Source organism: Pyrgilauda ruficollis, unplaced genomic scaffold (assembly GCF_017590135.1).
Source record: "Pyrgilauda ruficollis isolate IOZ18807 unplaced genomic scaffold, ASM1759013v1 scaffold51, whole genome shotgun sequence".
Lineage (NCBI taxonomy): Eukaryota > Metazoa > Chordata > Aves > Passeriformes > Passeridae > Pyrgilauda > Pyrgilauda ruficollis.
Genome location: NW_024526711.1, coordinates 1,398,211 through 1,415,392, shown reverse-complemented (window position 1 = coordinate 1,415,392; position 17,182 = coordinate 1,398,211). Strand labels below are relative to the sequence as shown.

At 40.0% G+C, this 17,182-nt stretch overlaps 1 protein-coding gene across 3 annotated transcripts in view; it reads left to right on the top strand.

Annotated features, from left to right (window-relative positions):
* Positions 1–373: 373 nt before the first annotated feature.
* IBTK (inhibitor of Bruton tyrosine kinase) overlaps positions 374–17,182 on the top strand; it is a 54,225-nt gene continuing 37,416 nt past the window's right edge. For 2 of the 3 annotated variants that reach the window (XM_041480361.1, XM_041480359.1), the window contains exons 1-7: positions 374–593; positions 7,992–8,659; positions 11,954–12,050; positions 12,396–12,520; positions 13,365–13,475; positions 14,649–14,819; positions 15,938–16,055. In XM_041480361.1, the coding sequence (XP_041336295.1) occupies positions 8,336–8,659; positions 11,954–12,050; positions 12,396–12,520; positions 13,365–13,475; positions 14,649–14,819; positions 15,938–16,055 (946 nt within the window). In that variant the 5' untranslated portion in view covers positions 374–593; positions 7,992–8,335. Of the gene's footprint in view, positions 594–679; positions 795–7,991; positions 8,660–11,953; positions 12,051–12,395; positions 12,521–13,364; positions 13,476–14,648; positions 14,820–15,937; positions 16,056–17,182 lie in introns of those variants that run through there. The other variant, XM_041480360.1, reaches the window with a different exon arrangement.

Below are 17,182 nucleotides of genomic sequence, written 5' to 3'. Positions count from 1 at the left end.
CCCGGAGGGAGGCGTGACCTTACCAGAAACCCATCCCACCCTTCGCAGCAAGGCACGGTGCTTCTCCGGCCAAGACGGCGAGAAGGAGGGCCCTCAGCTCTCCCCCCTTCCCGATAACTCCAGCCCCTTCCCTTGCCCGACACAAGGACCAATACCCCCAGCCCGCACTCCCTCCGACCATCTCGGTTTAACCCCGGCAACGCCACAGCCCGGGCCCGCCCCTCGTCCCCCTGACCCCGCCTGTCAGTCAATCCAGCCCCGCCCCCTCGTCCCCTTGACCCCGCCTGTCAGTCAATCCGGGCTCGGACGTGAGGGGCGGGGCCGAGGCCGCAGCCGCAGCCAATCGGCGCGCGAGCTGCGGCGGCGCGGCGTCCAATCGGCGTTTCGCTTCTTCGTGGGTGCGGCGGCCGCTGTCGGTGCTCCCCGCTGAGAGCCACGGGCCCCGCCTGTCGCCGTCGCTGTCGCCGGCGGAGCTGCCGCGGTAGCAGCTGCACCCTCAGCCTGGCCCTGCCCCGCACTCACTGAGGATGAACCCCCGCGCTGCCCAGCGCGCGTCCCGCCCTGCCCGCCCGAGTCCATTCATAAAGCGACTGGTGAGGGGCGGGCCGGGCCGGTGCGTCCGGCGGGGGAGCCGCTCGGGGGACGGGTCCTGTCGGAGGGGTCGGGACGGCGGCGGTGGGCGGCTGAAGGAGTGGGGAGAGCTCCGGGCAAGGCAGCCAGGGAGGGTAAAGGACAGCCGGCCACGTAGAATGGGAGGGGACCGGCTTCGTGGCTCGGCCGCCTGTGTCAGTAAGGTCTCTTGTGTCGCTCCTCGGCTACGTGGGCGCTGGGAGTCAGAATGGCCCCTGGCCCCTCTGCCTGCCCCTGGCCTCTCTGCCTGCCCCTTACCCCTCTGCCTGCCCCTGGCCTCTCTCTGGCTCCTTGAAGCACTTCAGACCTTCCCCTGCTCTGACACTGGCAGGAGCCTCTTGCCAGGTTTCCTTATGTGTGGATTCAGGGAAAGCCTGGCGTGTTTCTCTGCTTCTTGGTGATACTTGTCTGTTTTTGGTAGCAGCTCACAGTGCTGCTGGGTTAGACCAGCACCGTAAGCACTGGAGAGCCACGGTCACGTAGTTATCTTAAAAGGATACTTCCATGCAGTCTTCCTCGGAGAAATACAACTCTTTTTTTGGTTATGTGGCCAGTGTAGTTGTCTGTCTTTGTGGAAATTGGTCACAGTTTGTGGTTTACAAAAAACAGTAATCGCCCACCAACATCTGGTGTGGCTAGTCTACAATAAAACTGTACCCGAAGTTCACAGTTAATTCAAAAGCGTCACTTTTTCCCAAGATGGAAAAGTCCTTGATGGATTTATTGGACACAATTTGAAGTGGGGTGAAGTTCTAGTGCACACTTGTGGTTTGTTGTGTTTAACTTCCCTTCAGCATTATCTGTTTCAGTAAGGCCTGTAGCAAGATCTTGAGGGATTGTGGAAGTGGCTGTACCTGCACTCACTGTACTTTTGCCTATAGCACTTTGTCCTAATTTTTTTAAACAGTATTAAGTTATTAAACACAAGCAGTCCTAAGTATTTCCAGATAAGTGCAGCACAGTATTTCACAGTTTACTGTTTATGTACAATGATTCCCAAGTGATAGATGTGCTCTGACGTTTGTAGCTGAATTTAGCTACCAGTGGTACTTTGGTCTTTTTTTGACAGATGTGTCAGCCTTTAATTGGCAGTGCTGCTTAGCTCAGCTGGGAGCAACTGAATTAGGGTTGTTGGATTGCAGAATGTCTCATTCTGATAAGGATTATGCTGTTGTTGTTGAAGGAGAAAGTGACAGAAAATCTGGAGAGAGCCTCCAAAGGTCACTTGTGCTGGGGTGTAACTGTGCTGAGTGGTGGCATGGAGGCCCCATCCCAGTAAAAGGAGCAGCAGTGGCCCAAGGGACACAGTGGGCATGGTGGAATGTGGTGTCTTTCAAAGCAAGTTGGTTTTCCTTTGTAGCTTTTACTTCTGGGCAGGTGACATCTATTTCTAAGTTTGCTTGTTGTCTGGCTTGTTTTGAGAGCCTCGCGTGCATTCAATTTGTCATGTGAAAATCCTTCCTGACATATAATCTTAATCTTTTATGGAATTGGAACAAATGACTGCTTTGCCCACTGTCAGAAGTAAAGTGGACTGGAGTTTTGATGTTTCTTCTTTGTGCCTTATTCAAAGGCTCTGGGTGGTCTGCTGAAGCCACAGCTGAAGGAGGAAAGAGATCCAGTTTGCTGGTACTCAGGGGATGTTCCATAAACATTTTGAATCCTAGCGGCTCTTTCCAAGTTTTTCTCTACTTACTCGCTTCTCTTAAAACTTGCTATCTGAACTAGAAGCAGGACTCTTATCTGATATTTTGTGCATTGAGGAGAGCAGAACCCTTGTTTTTTGTGTCTCAATGCTCCTATTATATAGTCAAGAAGAAGCTGCCTTTTTAAAGGTCTCTCTGTGGGAATTTCAGGCAGCTGAACCACTCTTAGCTACTGCATAGCTTAGATCTACCTGGTTTTACTTGTACATTCAATTACTATTCTCCCCATAAAATGCATTTTGTGTTCAAGGGGTTGGAAAGTGTAGATTTTTGCCTATTCTTCAACAAATGTACAAGGAATTTCTGAGCAGGTTAAACTACCTGCGAATATATAATTTCAGCAGGAATTAATAGTCTAACTGTTCTTTAAAGGGTAGAACAATGTGCTACCTGTACCTGAAAGGTGTACTTGCTTTGTTTATCTAGGAATTCATCTGTGTTTCCTTGAGATCTTGCTTAATGCCAGTGCTAAGGCTGTTATATTACTACCTAGCCTCAATTTTCTAGTCACTTTTGACAGTTCCTAAACTGTTAGTTTAATATGTATTAGTGATAGTTGTCTTTAGGTAAGAATATAGTCAACAGAAAGTCCTGGAAAAGTGGTAACATGACAGCAAATTCCCATGGTTTCATCTCTGTAAGCCTTTTTTTATTAACTTACTAATCAAGTAGTCTGTTTAGTGAAGTTTGCTTTATTTTAAGGATTAAGTTTATTTTAAGGATTTCTGTGCTGTTATGGTTACAGGTATTTTGTGATGTTATGAAACAAATGTGAATGGACCAACGTGGACAAATGTCAGCATGCTTGTTTAAAAAACAACCCCCTTCCATTCCACACTGGAAATATTTAAGATATTGCAATACCCTTATAAGGATAGACTTAACCTTGCTGAAATGCATAGTGTTTCCAGTCTCACTTCACTTAGCAACTTATTATCAAAGGAAAAGAAAATTAATTTAGAATAATTTTTTTTACTTTTTTTTTTTTTTTTTAAAGGATGGGTGTTAGGCTTCACAAGGAAAGCTCTATTCTTCTTTTATATGAAAAATAGAAACCATTGCTTAGTTCTGTTTTAGGAGAGTCAAATTAGGGGAGCTAGGTAATTTTTCACCATGGGCATGACTGGTATTTAGTAAAATTAGAGACACTGAAAAAAAAAAAAAACTCTGACAAAAAAGCAGTGAATGGAATGAAGTTATGCCATTGTTAAGGTCCTGAGAAATATGTTTTTAGTAAAGCAGCCCAAGGATGGGTTTCAGGGCCATGTGACTAATTTGACAGTTGAGTTACTTCAATGCGGTGCACACTGAAGATGCAAACCCAGCAATCTGTCTTTGAGTGGCACTGAATTCTGAGTAGCTGAATCTCTTCTGTGTTCTCTTTCACTTCCATGTAAGACCATTGTCTGTATTGAATGAAAAAAGGCACAACAGCAGCTACCAGCCACTTTCTTGGTACCAGTATCCAGATCCATGTTAGCCAGGTTTTGGTAGCTCTAATACCTGAGTATAGGCATTCAGGAAGAATTGGAAGGAGCACAGATGGCAGTTCTAGTGTCAAATCAGACTGGATGCTAGAAACATACATTGACACTGCCAACCATGAGGTGAGGGCTGGTTGTTGTTTCCTTGTACCTCTGAGCCAAGAGCACACAACCTCTGTGGAAATGCTTCCTGGAAAAAAAGAAAATTGGGGATGCATCGGTAGTGAATATGATACACAGAGAGAGGTTTCTGGAACTCCACAGTGGGAGGCTTCTGCTAACTCTGTTTGCTTTTCCCAAATGTTGAGATTTCTTGTCTGCTGTTTGCAGGAAATGAAATCTATCACATCATACTTAGTCACTAAGGTATTTGTAGAATCTTTGTTCACTTCATACTCAGGAGAGGTGTGACAGCTTTGATTTTTGTAGTGACTTCCCGAGAGAAACAGATTTTTGAGACAACCACAGTAGGTACAGAGCTGCTTTTTCAGCTGTAGGAGTTCTGCCTCCATAGGGTCAGATGATGCATCTGCCACACTCCTTCGTGGAGGGTGTCTGACAGCTTTGGTGCAGTGGTGCTTTGCCTTCTCTGAGGGGGAGAGCTGAGTAAGACAGCCCTGCCTACCCACTTGCAGGAGGCAAGATACCACAAACACTTTCTTGCTACTAAAGAATTGCTTCCAAATTGGTTCCAGTATTTTAAACTTTCCTGGGCTGTGAACATGTGTAATAAATAGCTCATGTCTCTCAGGGTTAGAAACCCACTTGCTGCTGAAATAAAACATCTTTGGGATACTTTGAATGCTGCTCTAATTCCTTCATTTTTTGTGACTTTTTTCTATGTTAATTAGGAATCAGTTTTTAAAATAATTTGAATTCCAGATAATGCCTACTATATCATAAAAGTGTTAAAATATTATAGCCTTATTTAGCTTTTTATGTCTTTTAATAATTACAACATTAAGCAGATACTGGTATTGTAACATGAATGCGACTCATGCTGAGGAACCTACAGAAATATCTGCAAATAAAAGTGGAGACACATAATCAAAATGGCACCATGTTCTAGATCATCTTAATTCAAAATTTAAAAAATGCTGGTGCTTCCTGTTTTCTGCTTGTTTTAGGTGCTCACTGTTCAGCTGGGACTCTGTATACTAAAAGTAAGCATTTCATGGTGGAAATGCTTTCACACTGACCTGAGCTTCAATTCACAATTTGAAAGTCTTAAGGTTTCTCTTAAGGGCTTCTTTTGTGTAACAGTCAGATCTGATGATCATCCGTTTTCAGATTTTGTTATAATGTGGCAGTGTTTGTTGCCAGTGTGACAGTCTTAAGTGAAAACTTGATCTGCAGCCTTCTGTCTTGAGCTCAGGGTGTATATATCAATATGCTAATGCAGTATTTACTTTTGTAATGTTTACAGTAAAGAAAGGCTGGGTTTGAATGACTTATAAAGAAATAATTCAGCAGAGTCAAGTTTCACATAGCTGAAGTAAATGTCACTGTGATGGAGTTAGTGTGTGATAGGCAGGCTTATATTCCTGTTTACTAGCAGACTTTCTATTCTTTTAATATTTGATTTGTTATTCACATTATTTTGGTGTTTGGTAGGCTGGAGCTCAGGTGCCTTCAATAAGGTTTTGTTTGGCCTCTTAGTTCTTTTCTTGTAATGGCACAAGTCTCAGGATTTGCTTTCTTCTGGATCATTTTATCATGCAATTTCAGTGCCTTAGGTAGGTGTGGATCTGCACAAAGGAAGGTATGACACAGGGGACAGCAGGACTGCTTTCTCGGGTGGTGGTGCCATTTCATACCAGTTTAACAGATTAGTCAACCTTATGTTTCCCCTGAGTGATTTTCCTTAATGTTCTTTTTATCCTTACCTTTATTTTCCTGTGTAGTAACAATAGTAATGTTTAAACAATGAGCTGTATTTAAGATGTGCTTTACAAGGCATGCATAAAATTTTTACTTCTTCCATTACATAATTTTATTGCCTAGTGTCATATTGGTGAAATGTAATAAATTTTTTCCTGTAGATCTTGAAATGTTTGGGGGTTTTTGTAGATTTTTGTTTTGTTTTGTTGTTTTTTGTTTTGTTTTGGTTTTTTTTTTTTGAGGGTGTTTTGTTTTTAATTATTAGTTTTAGAAGGGTGTTTGATGCGCTGGCAGTCTGAGTGTGCTAATAGTTACCTATCACACTTCGATTCATTGGAGCAACAAGTCAGGTTGTATTCTTGAAATCAGAGCTGTTTTCCAAACCTGTTACAGTGATTTACTTCTCTTTATAATCTGAGGCTTGAGAAGGTCAAAGGACAAAAGCCCACACATATATATGATAAATTTCTTGTGTTACTGCAGAAGTTTTTATGTTGTTTGGAAAATGCCCTGTAGAGTGAACTGAAGCTTACTGTGACAAATCTAAGCTGAACAGTTGTGGTCAGTTCTAGTCTTGTAAAGATTTCCTGGTGCTACCCCCCGTCAGGGATGAGGGAATAAATTGTAGTGAATAATTGTTGGAGGCTTTATTATGAGATATTTAAATGAATATTCTGGACTAGATTTTTTTTTCTTGAAAGTTTAGGTTCTATTGCTAATGTTTGCTCTAAGCTGATTGCTTGCAGCTTTATGGAAATATTGATTCTTAAAACAAGAGGAGGACTGGGATTTATCTTTTCCAAACAGAAACATATTTTTCTGGTATGTCTTTGCAAATAAAGATGTTAAGAAAATGTGGTTATATATTTAGTGGCTGAAAAGCAGTGGAAGCTAAGCTCAACCATTTTGATGAGGTTGGGTTCAAGGAGTAGGATGTGAACATATATAATGACTGCTAAGCTGAGTAGGATGGGGAAGTTTTGTGTTTTGTTGGGTTTTTTTGGTATGTGTCCCTGTCTTATCCCCCCATTCCCCACTCTGAGGGTTTGTTAATATTTTTAGTTTTATTTTTATAGCTTTCAGGATGGCATTGCTCAACTTCTCTTGGAATATTTTAATTGTGGGTAGAACAACTTTGAATTACTATTTGCACAGCAAACAAAAACACAAACTGAATACTGTTTCACTCAGTTTGAAACTTACATCTAGAAGACTGAATGTGATTTTTTTGGGGTCTTAATAGTTCACACTTAATTAGTGATGTACATAGTGATGTATGTAGTTCACTTTTCCTGTTTCCTGAGTTTGTGTGTGATTTTTATACTGCAGTCTGCACTTCTTGTGACACTTTCTGATTATAACTGCAGGCATTTCATAGGCTAGGTGAGTGCTTCTGTCAGGCCTCCTTTACTTTTGAGAAAAGGAATGCCAGAGAAAGATGTATGAGCTAAAGATAAGTATGCACAGCTAAGCAGAAGAGATGCATGTCCCAGACTGTGAATATACTTTCATGAAGAAGAATTCTTATTTTTGCTTCCTTTTTCTTCTTCTTTTCATCTTGCCTGTTTCAGGAGCTTTAGACCTTAGCCCTGTATGAGTGCTAACAGCCTGAATTCATGTCTCTTGTACAAGCTGCTTTTATTTGCTTTGATGCCATCCTCTGACCCACCTTTGTGAGCAACTCTGGGAGTGGTGGAGAGGAGCCTTCCTGTTGATTCTGCAGATTAGAATTGGTAGAGACATGGATAGGTATTCGGGCCAGGAAAGAGAAAATGGGACATAATCCTTTTATTGGAGTGGTTGTGAAGATTGGTGGTGTCTCCTTCCTTCTACCATGTTACTGACAATGCCTCTGCTAACCATGGTTACCAGCCATACTCAATAGCTGAGGGGATTTTTTTGGCGGATGGTTTCCACCCCACCCAGTCTTTTAGTTCAGTTCTTGCTTCCTGATCACAAAGTAATGACACAATTAGACACTAAACAGTCAGGATGCTGAGGACCCTGAGGTTAGGAAAGCAAACTTTTTTTGGATGTAGTTTACTTTGTGGCCTAAACAATTTATGTCAGAGAAAGGTAGGAGGTGCCTTTGGAGGCTGGGGTGGGGAAGGGAGTAATGCTTTTTTAATCTGACTGAATGTCTGAGTATAAGCTCAGATGGCATGGGGCAGGTCAGTCAGCCCTTGTCACATTGTCTTGTCCTGTACTTGCTAGTTTGATATGCAATTAAATCAGTTGCAGGGGTAAAGTGTTTTTGTTTACTAATCTGTTCTGGTTTGTTCTCTTTCAGGTCTCCCTTGCAATTATGGAGTTTTAGAAGAATAAGGTAGTGTGGAGGGGGAATCCCCCTCTGCACTCTAGAGGTAGTTCACTTTTGGAATTTTCTATGGACAAGTTTATTTGTTATATAAGATGGTGAAATAAGGCTTCTAAAAATATATATTTATAAATATTTATTTGGATCAAGTGCCAAACATAACAGTACAAAGATTTCTAATGGCAGCTCAGTAAACTTGGATTTACATCCTTGGAATTACAATTTTTCTAAGGCACTGTGTTGTGTACTGAATTGGAGTGCCTTGATACACTTAAGGGTTGTTCCCCTTAAGGAGAAGAACAGCTTTAGAACTGAAGATGAATTCTTACATGCCAGAGTGCACTTCAAAGTGTCGATCTCTACAGCATGCTTTGGATGTTATTTCTGTAGTTACCAGAGGAAGTGAAGGCCAGATCAAGGCCTTTCTCTCTTCTTACTGCTACAATGCTGCAACTATCAAGGATGCCTTTGGTAGGAACGTTATACATCTAGCATCGTCCTGTGGCAAAAAAGGTGTGCTGGACTGGTTGGCTGAGACCAAAGGAGTGGATCTCTTGGCAAAAGACAAAGAGTCTGGATGGACAGCTTTGCACAGAAGTATATTTTATGGATACATTGATTGTGTTTTGTCATTACTGAAGGTGAGTGATTTGCAACTGTAATTTTCCTTGGCATCTACAATTTTTAGTTATATTGCTTATGTAAAAATGTGTTTTTAAACTTGACTGGAAGCCTCTTGAGGCTTGGCTTAATATTGTGTTCAGATTGCAGTGCATTGATTTACTTGAAGGTTGTCTCTGTTCATGCAGATGTCTGTCTTTGCCCATGCAGAAATCAGCACTGGGAAAGGATCCCTGATTAATTGTGGACTTCCTTGAAGACTTGTTTGTGTAGATGATATTCAGGCTCAGGATCTTAAAAATAGAGAGTGGTCAGACTAAGGATACTCTGAAAATAGACCTGCAGTAATTGTATCAATTGATGTTAGAGGAGATAAAAAAGGGGAAATTAAATGGAGTTATAATTAGAAATTAATCTTATATTTAAGAGATAAACAACTCAAGATATAGAGTATTCTGTTGAGTCTCCATTTCATTAGTATTTTAAACCAGGGCTTTTGCTCAGTCCCCCTTTTTCCTTTCTTACAACTGCTGTTTCTTCCCATCCAATTAGCAAGTTGTATGTATTTTTAATTAATTTTCCTTCTGTTTCTCCTTTCGCAAGTACAGCAAAGGGAAGAGATGTTTGTTTGAGATGTTCAGAGTCTCTGTAACCATGTGAGAAAATGAAATATTTGTGGTTCAGGGTTGTTTAAAAACAAACCTTTTAAGGCAGAGAATGTTCCATTTTGAGTGCAGTCTTTTAAAATTTCAGTGACTAGCCATTTGTAGACATAACTCTGCTTTCTACAAGACTTCTAACAGAAAGATGGTGGATGATCTGATAGGATCTGATAACTGTTAAATATTTATTTAATGTGCTGTCCCCTTACAGAGAGGGGACGTTTTCATTAAATGTGAAAAAAGTAGATGTTTTTATAAGCATTGTACATATGACTCTGTTCTCTAGAAAACTGGAAACTGTACATGATATATCAAAAAGTATTCAGTCCTCTAGTGCACGTGTGTATATCTGTGTTTTTGATGTTTGCTTACACGAGGCCTGTACAGCTTTTCCCCAATGTCTTTTACTTTTCTGTCAGTTCCATAAGTGAACGAGATTTTTTTGCTAGCTGGCTCTGCTGATATTCTTCAAAGATGCAGAACAAAACAGTTCATGGAGGGTGCTCTCCTAGTTCCTTAACTGAAGTCTGTCTGCTGTACTGTGTTATGAAAAGGATGTGTTCTTAAGGTATTATAGCCACAATAGAAACTGATTATAGAATAGAATTATGAAATAGGTGAGACAGAAGGAGATCTCTGAAGGTTGCCTTGTCTAGCCCCCATGCTCAGGCAAGGTCAGCTAGAGCAGGTTGCCCAGGACTATGTCTGTTTGGATTTTGTGCAGGGCATCAGACGTCTTTGTTCCAGTGTTTTACTATCAGTGCAGTAAAAATACGTTCTAGATTTAAACAGGATTTCTTATATGTTAGTTTGTGCCTATTGCCATTTTTTCTGTTACTGGATATCACTGTGATCCCCACCTCTCACCTCCAGTTGGGTATTTATTATGTGTAAGGCATACATAATCCCAGTCCCCCTCCCCCATCCCAAGGCTAAGCATCCCAGCTCTCTCAGCTTCTCTTTCAATGTCAGATGCCCCAGTCATTATCTTCATGGTCTTTTGCTGAGCTTGCTCCTGTCTGTCCTTATCTGTCTGGGAGTCCAGACCTGAGCCCAGCACTCCAGCTGTGCTTGCCAGTGCTGAGTAATGCTTGCTGGCAGCACTCCCACCTGCAGCCCTGGGTGCTTTCCGTGTTCTTAACTCCGAGCTTGCTGGCTTGTGGTCATCTGGTGGTCTACAAGACTCCCTAAGTCCTTTTCTACTAAGGTGCTTTCTAGTCATTCAGCCTCCAGCTGTATCAGTTCACCGGGTTGTTCCTCCCCAGGGCCAGGATTTGCATTTTCCTTTGTTGAACTTTATGTGGTTCCTCTCAGCCTGTTGCTCCAGCCTGTCAAAGTCCCTTTGAATGTCAGCACAACCCTCTGACTTATCAGCCACTCCTCCTGGTCTCCTGTCATCACCTCTGCTGAGGGAGCAGCACTCTAGCCTATCATCCAGGTTGTTAGTCAAGATGTTAAACAGTACTAGCTCCAGAATCAGCCCCTGGGTTCCTAAACTAGTGTGGATGACAGACTTCTGCTGTGGTCTGGAGATATTCTTGGCTTATTCTCAGACTGTATCTAACTACAAGATTTGCCACTCAGCAACTGGAGTTGGTTTGCACAAATTCAGACCATGTGAATATCCCTACAGCCTCTGTCTGCTTGTGAATATTTTAAACAACTTCCAGAAATGAAGAATATCCAGCTATCTTATAGCGATCCAGCTATAGTTCAGTCATAAAAATAGGTCAGTTTTTTCTGTTATATGGTGAATTAATCCCAGCCCTCTTGCACTAGCGTTGTCTTTATAATTTGGAGAATGTATGCTGTTGTTCTTCTGGGGAATGTTTTTCCAAATAAAGTTGTATTTCATGTGTTTACCTCTTAAGTGTGTAGTTTTGTAAGGTATCCTTTGTATTAGCCATGACCTCAGGTATGCAGGTACAGCTGAGTTGGCCATTAGGTTCTCTTTGAGGACATCTGGAGTTTTTCCCTTTTGGGAAGTGATTGATGGCACTTGACTTCCTTCCTAAAATCAATGCTTCTGTAGCAGCACTCTTTTGTATTGAGAAAATGGTATTTACAGAGATTGTCTGTGTCTCTCTAAGTTCTGAAAGAATGACCTGTACATGCTTTATACCTCTGAAACTTCCCTAGCGCTCTCTTTCCTGGCTGTCTGTGTCCTCTTGCCTTTTCTCAGCAACTGTGAAACTGTTCTTGCTTGCTTTCAAAATAATAGTAGTTTGGTTTTTTTTTTATTTTGTCACTTGTCTAGCTTGTCAGAGCTGATTCTGTAGAATGCCAGTTTAAGAAAATGTATCCTTTGAAGCTGGTAAATTAATTTCTGGTGAATAGTTGACATTCCTAGATGTCAGTGCTTTATCTTCACATCTTTTACTTTGTGTTTTGCTGGTTACAGTTTATTACACAGTCAGTGTTGAGACAATAAAATCCATGTTAATATATCAACAGGATGTATACATGGCAGAACAGATTTGCAATGCTTTTGGTTTATTTTAGGTTTGCTTACAGTTTACTTGAATATGAAGATTTTATTTTATCAGAATTAAACTTCAGTTAAAGATCTGTTTTGCTCCTTAAAGGTTTACCTGGTTTACTTCAAACTGTGCAGTTAAAATTAACTTCAGTTGCTCTCCTCTCCTCTTTCAGCATGGTGTTAGTCTGTATGTTCAGGATAAAGAAGGCTTATCAGCCCTGGATCTTGTGATGAAAGATAGGCCTATCCATGTGGTGTTCAAGAAAACTGGTAAGAAATAAAATAGTCTAATTTGTATTTTGCAATGAGATCTGTTTCAACAATGTATTAATGTATGTACCAGTGTATCCAGTATTTTCTGGTTTTAATTGGGACTTCATAAATTGTGAGATGCCTGATGCTAGTGTTGATCATCTGTACAATATTATTGGAGTATTTTGTCATGATATCTTACTTCTTATAATATTAAATGTTTTTAAAGTTCAGTTTTAGGTAAAAAAAAATTTCCTCTTCAATATTTAGATAGAAATAGCAGCTTTTTTTTTTTTTTTTTTAAGTCAATGTGCACAATACTGATAAATTTACAAGCTTCAGAGAGGATCTTTATCATTACAGATCCCACAGAAGTCTACACCTGGGGAAACAATATAAATTTTACTTTGGGCCATGGTGGTCAGCAGGGTAGACATCATCCTGAATTGGTGGACCTTTTTCCTCGGAATGGCGTGTACATTAAACAGGTATTCCTAATGTATTACATAGGCATGTTTCTTGATGAGGGGTGTGTAAGGGGGAAAATGTAACCAAGGAGTTAGCAAGTGTTGAAGATTTCCATGGAAAAACAGTTCTTGGAGCTCTCCCCTTTCTGCCCACCTCCTTACCTCCCTGCACCCCCATCACTGTTATTGAAATTGTGGTTCTCTTTTTTGTGGGGAGAAGAGGGGTTTTTATATTATTTACTTTGGATATATGGCTTGTGTGCCATTAAATACATTCAGAAGCTCGACACTTCTGTAACTGTTTTGAGCTGCTGACTTCCTGTGTGACTCCAGTCACACTTTGAACTGAAGTAGAATAATAAATGTGCTTGGTACATGTTGAATTAAAATTCATCTTGTGTTCAAAGCAGCATATGCTGTTAAGCACATGTCTCTAATAACTTCTTGTGACTTCAGTTTGAGAATATTTGAAAGTTTAAAGTACAACTTGAGCAAACATTCAAGGCAGACAATCTGTGCTGCAGTCTTAACATGTTTTCTTTAGCATTTCTGAGGCAGCATCATGGACTTTAAAACTCAGTCTTTTGAGTTTCTGTTAGCCTATGGGGCCATGCTTGATCTTATTTTAATAAACTGAAACTGTTGATCTCTTGAAGTAGCTTAAGGCAGTACATAATATGTTTAAAGCAAGTATTTTATGGGGCCTGTGATTAAATACCACTATCTTACTTCTACTTTCATGAACATATCTCTATTAAAGCAACACTTCTTCGCAAAGTAGTTATGGCAGGTGTTTCAGATTATCCAGGAGAATTAATCTGTCCTTTGTCGCCTCTTCCCCATCCATTTTTTGCTCTTTTTTCAGGTGGTACTCTGCAAATTCCACTCTGTGTTCCTTTCCCACAAAGGCCAAGTGTATACATGTGGACATGGACAAGGAGGGCGCTTGGGTCATGGCGATGAGCAAACATGCTTGGTATGCTGTCTTGTGTAGTAGTATGATGTTTCTTTTATTTCTAACAGCAAGTCTAAAAAGGAAATTAGAGTTTCTGTCAGTGTATTTTCAAAATGAGTTTGCCATTTGTTTTAAACCAAAAACTTGCTTCCCACCAAGTGACAGAAAAACCTCTGCAGTGCTCATAGTGAGGTGGCAGAGAGTAGAGGAATGTGCATTTAATTATAGTTTAACTTCAGATATCTAGATGCTGTGATCAAACTTGAGTTATGGCTGAGTTGATTTAAAGGCCAGCTGATGCTAGATAAGCGGAAGCAAATGTTTTTTGGCTGGGCTTTTTTGGCAGAGAAACAGCAGTACAGTACTGGGAAGCTGTAGTGGCAGCAAGAGGGATGGTAGGGTTGCTTTTTACTAGACTTATGCAAGTTAAGTGAAAAGTCACTGGTCGTTTTCATTTGAATAGTACATTATTGCAATGCACAAAACTAAAATTTGAGAAGACTAAGATATGATGACAATACTATTCTTAGGCTTAAGTATCTTATCCTACCTCACAGTGTGCATTTATCTTGCAGCACAGTAATTTTTAAAAATTTCTAATATCGAGTATCTGGTGGAACTTCACATTCTGTTGCTGAATGATATAGTGGAGACTGGAGCTCAAAATTTCTTTTTTTTTTTTAAAGAAAGTAATTCTGTTAAATTAGAATTTTTTTTTTTTCAAATTACTTTTCAAAATTGTGGTGTTATGTGGTTGAATAAAGGAGAAGTCACATTAGAATTCATGAAGACTCAAAGATACAGACCTGCTTCCTTATTCTGTGAAATTTCGTTAGGATTATCCTGTGTTGGAGGGAGATAGCTTTAGTGTTTGTGGTATTTAAAATACCACATGATAGTTAATATTTGTTCACCTGTCCTGAAGATGTAGTTTCCAATCTAATTTCAGAACTGGTCGTTTAAAATTCACCTCCCCTGATAGAAAAGGACATTTCCCTGATAGCATTTCAAATGAAAGTAATTCATCTTACTGTGCTGGATGTGGTTATTGTGTTAATGAGTGTGTTGGAATGCATTTTATCTATTTCAGTATTTGGTCATGACTTTCTGTTGCTGTAACTTTAGTTTCATAGATGGCCACTGGTTAATAACAAAACAATATGCCTTTATATCAACTTTTTTTTCCTGATTCAGGTTCCAAGACTTGTGGAAGGCTTAACCAGTCATCAGTGCTCCCAGATAGCTGCAGCTAAGGATCATACTGTTGTTCTGACAGAAGATGGATATGTTTACACTTTTGGTTTGAATACTTTCCATCAATTGGGTATTCTTCCTCCTCCTTCTAACTGTAGTGTTCCTAGACAGGTAAAAATAACATCAGTCAAAGCTTAATTGTTTGGTGTTGTTGTTTTGATTTTTCTTAACAGAAAGTAAAATGTGAAGATTATAAAAATAACTCCTAAACTTTTTCAGAGCATCAGAGTTTAATGTGAGCTCAGATAAATCTTGATTCTGTGTTATCAGATATCTCAGGTCTTAACTGTGTTCTGATAAATGTCTTAGTTTGTAACCTGAACAATACCAAAAATTTGTAGTGTGAAGTATGATATAAGGCACAACTGCCAAAACCCTTTTCTTCCCTCTTCCCCAAATTGTTCTGTAGCTGAGGTATTAATAGGTATGTATCACTTGAGAATCATGCTCTTAGCTCCTTTTGAATCATTGGATGATGGCTCTGAGGGTTTGATTGTTACATCCTTTGCTGGAAGCGATGAAGTCAGTGCTTTGGCAGGGAAGCATGTGGCAGGGAAGAGGGGGTATGGGCATCAGCAACTTAACAATATTGCAATGCCTGATCTCTAAATATAATTCTTTCTGTAACTAAAGAAGCTTTAATTTCATCTGAAGTAGAGCAACATGACACTATTCATGTTGTGAAAGTAAAAAAGAATGATTGGCCAAAATGCAACAGGATAGTGTTTTGGGGTACCATGTGTTCTTCAGTAGTGTAATGACAACTCTATATCCACAGTATTTGCTGTGATTTTATCATTTTAGTATGGGAAAGTTAAGCTAAATGTGAAGTGTGGAATTAGTAGTGTAGTGTTCTGCAGTGTGTTCAGGCTGTTAGGACTTGCAGGTTTAAACTTCTAGCTGACATTTTGCAGCACCTGAGTCTTCTGTAGCTGTGCTATGCATGTCCTGTTCAGTCTTGTTCAGCATCTTACATATGAAGACAGCCTAAGGAGACTTGATTCTAATTCTGATTAGCTATTACAAAAAGTTCAGTTCTTTTTGTCATTAGTGCAATAGTGACCCACTTGACAAACTTCTGAAATAAACTGATTTATTAGACTCTATGTGGACTGATATTAGTGCTTCATTCTTAATGACTTTAGAAATTAAATGTTGTCAGAAGTTTGTACATGTGAAATTCACCTGCTGCTACTTAATATTAAGATGTACTTTGGATTTGTGCTTAGGTTCAGGCAAAAAACCTGAAAGGTAGAATGGTGATTGGAGTGGCTGCAGGCAGATTCCATACTGTGCTATGGACTAAGGAAGCAGTGTATACCATGGGGCTGAATGGCGGCCAACTAGGTAAGGTAGAAGCGTTCTGAAAGTAAAACCCAGCCATTGAAAGATGTTGTTCATGCTTAACTTGTCATCTGCTTCTGTGAAGCAGAAGCCTAGGTGACCATTTTTTCTCTCTCTCTTGTTTTTTGGTTTTTTTTTTTTTTTTTAACCAATCTTATGACATCATTCCTTTACACTTCTTTCAAAGAATATTTTTCATTCCTACCAGTTATTTTCACTTTTAGAGATGACAGGAGCTTGTCAGATCTAGCTCTCATTTGAACTCTTTTTAACTTTTACCTTCCATGTATCTTATGTGGTTTTGCTACTGAAACGGAATGTTGCTGTGTTGGAAATTACTCCAGATTGCTTCCAGCAATCTGGCTGGCACTGCCTTTAATAAATCATAAACTAGCCTCCAGCTCTCCTGCCTGTGTCCTTCTTTCATCAAGCACTGTAAGCATGCTACTGATAACTTTTTCCATACTGACTTTTTAAAGTGAAATAGCCCATATCTAGTTTTTTCAGCAATACCATTACCAGAATCTTCAGTTAACTCTGTCTTATTTTGAAGTCAAGAAAGAACTATTTAAAAATATAATACCAACTAGTGAACTTGATTTTTTGTATGAATGGGACATTTTAATTGTTTTTATCTTTTTTAATAAACAGGTATTGCTGTACTGGTTTGGATTTGAATTTTTGCAGTTTTGGGTCTATGGGCAAACAAAAGTATTAGCTATCTCTGGTACTTAATCTGCATCACCTCTGGCTCAGGTTCCAGGTAGTTTTGTGTTTCTATGTTAAGGTGTTCGAGGTATGTGAAAAAACTTGTCTTTGTCAGAGAAATATCTTACTAATGAGTATCTTCTTTTTGTTTTTGCCTTTTTTATAAGCACCCATCATATAAACTTTTTTAATGGTTGCTTATGTTGGGATTATTCTGGCTTGCATGTGACCCAGTGCAGTACCATAGAGAGACAGTAATTGAATCTTAAGTGATATTATCTGTGTCAGCTGGGCACCCTGGTAGACCTGTGGTGGTAAACCTTGCCCCCATAGGATGTTTGAGCATAGCCCCACATTGTTCTGTGGCAGGGCTGCTTCCAGCTGTAGAGGCAGCTCTGCTGCTTGTTTCTTGATATCTGTAC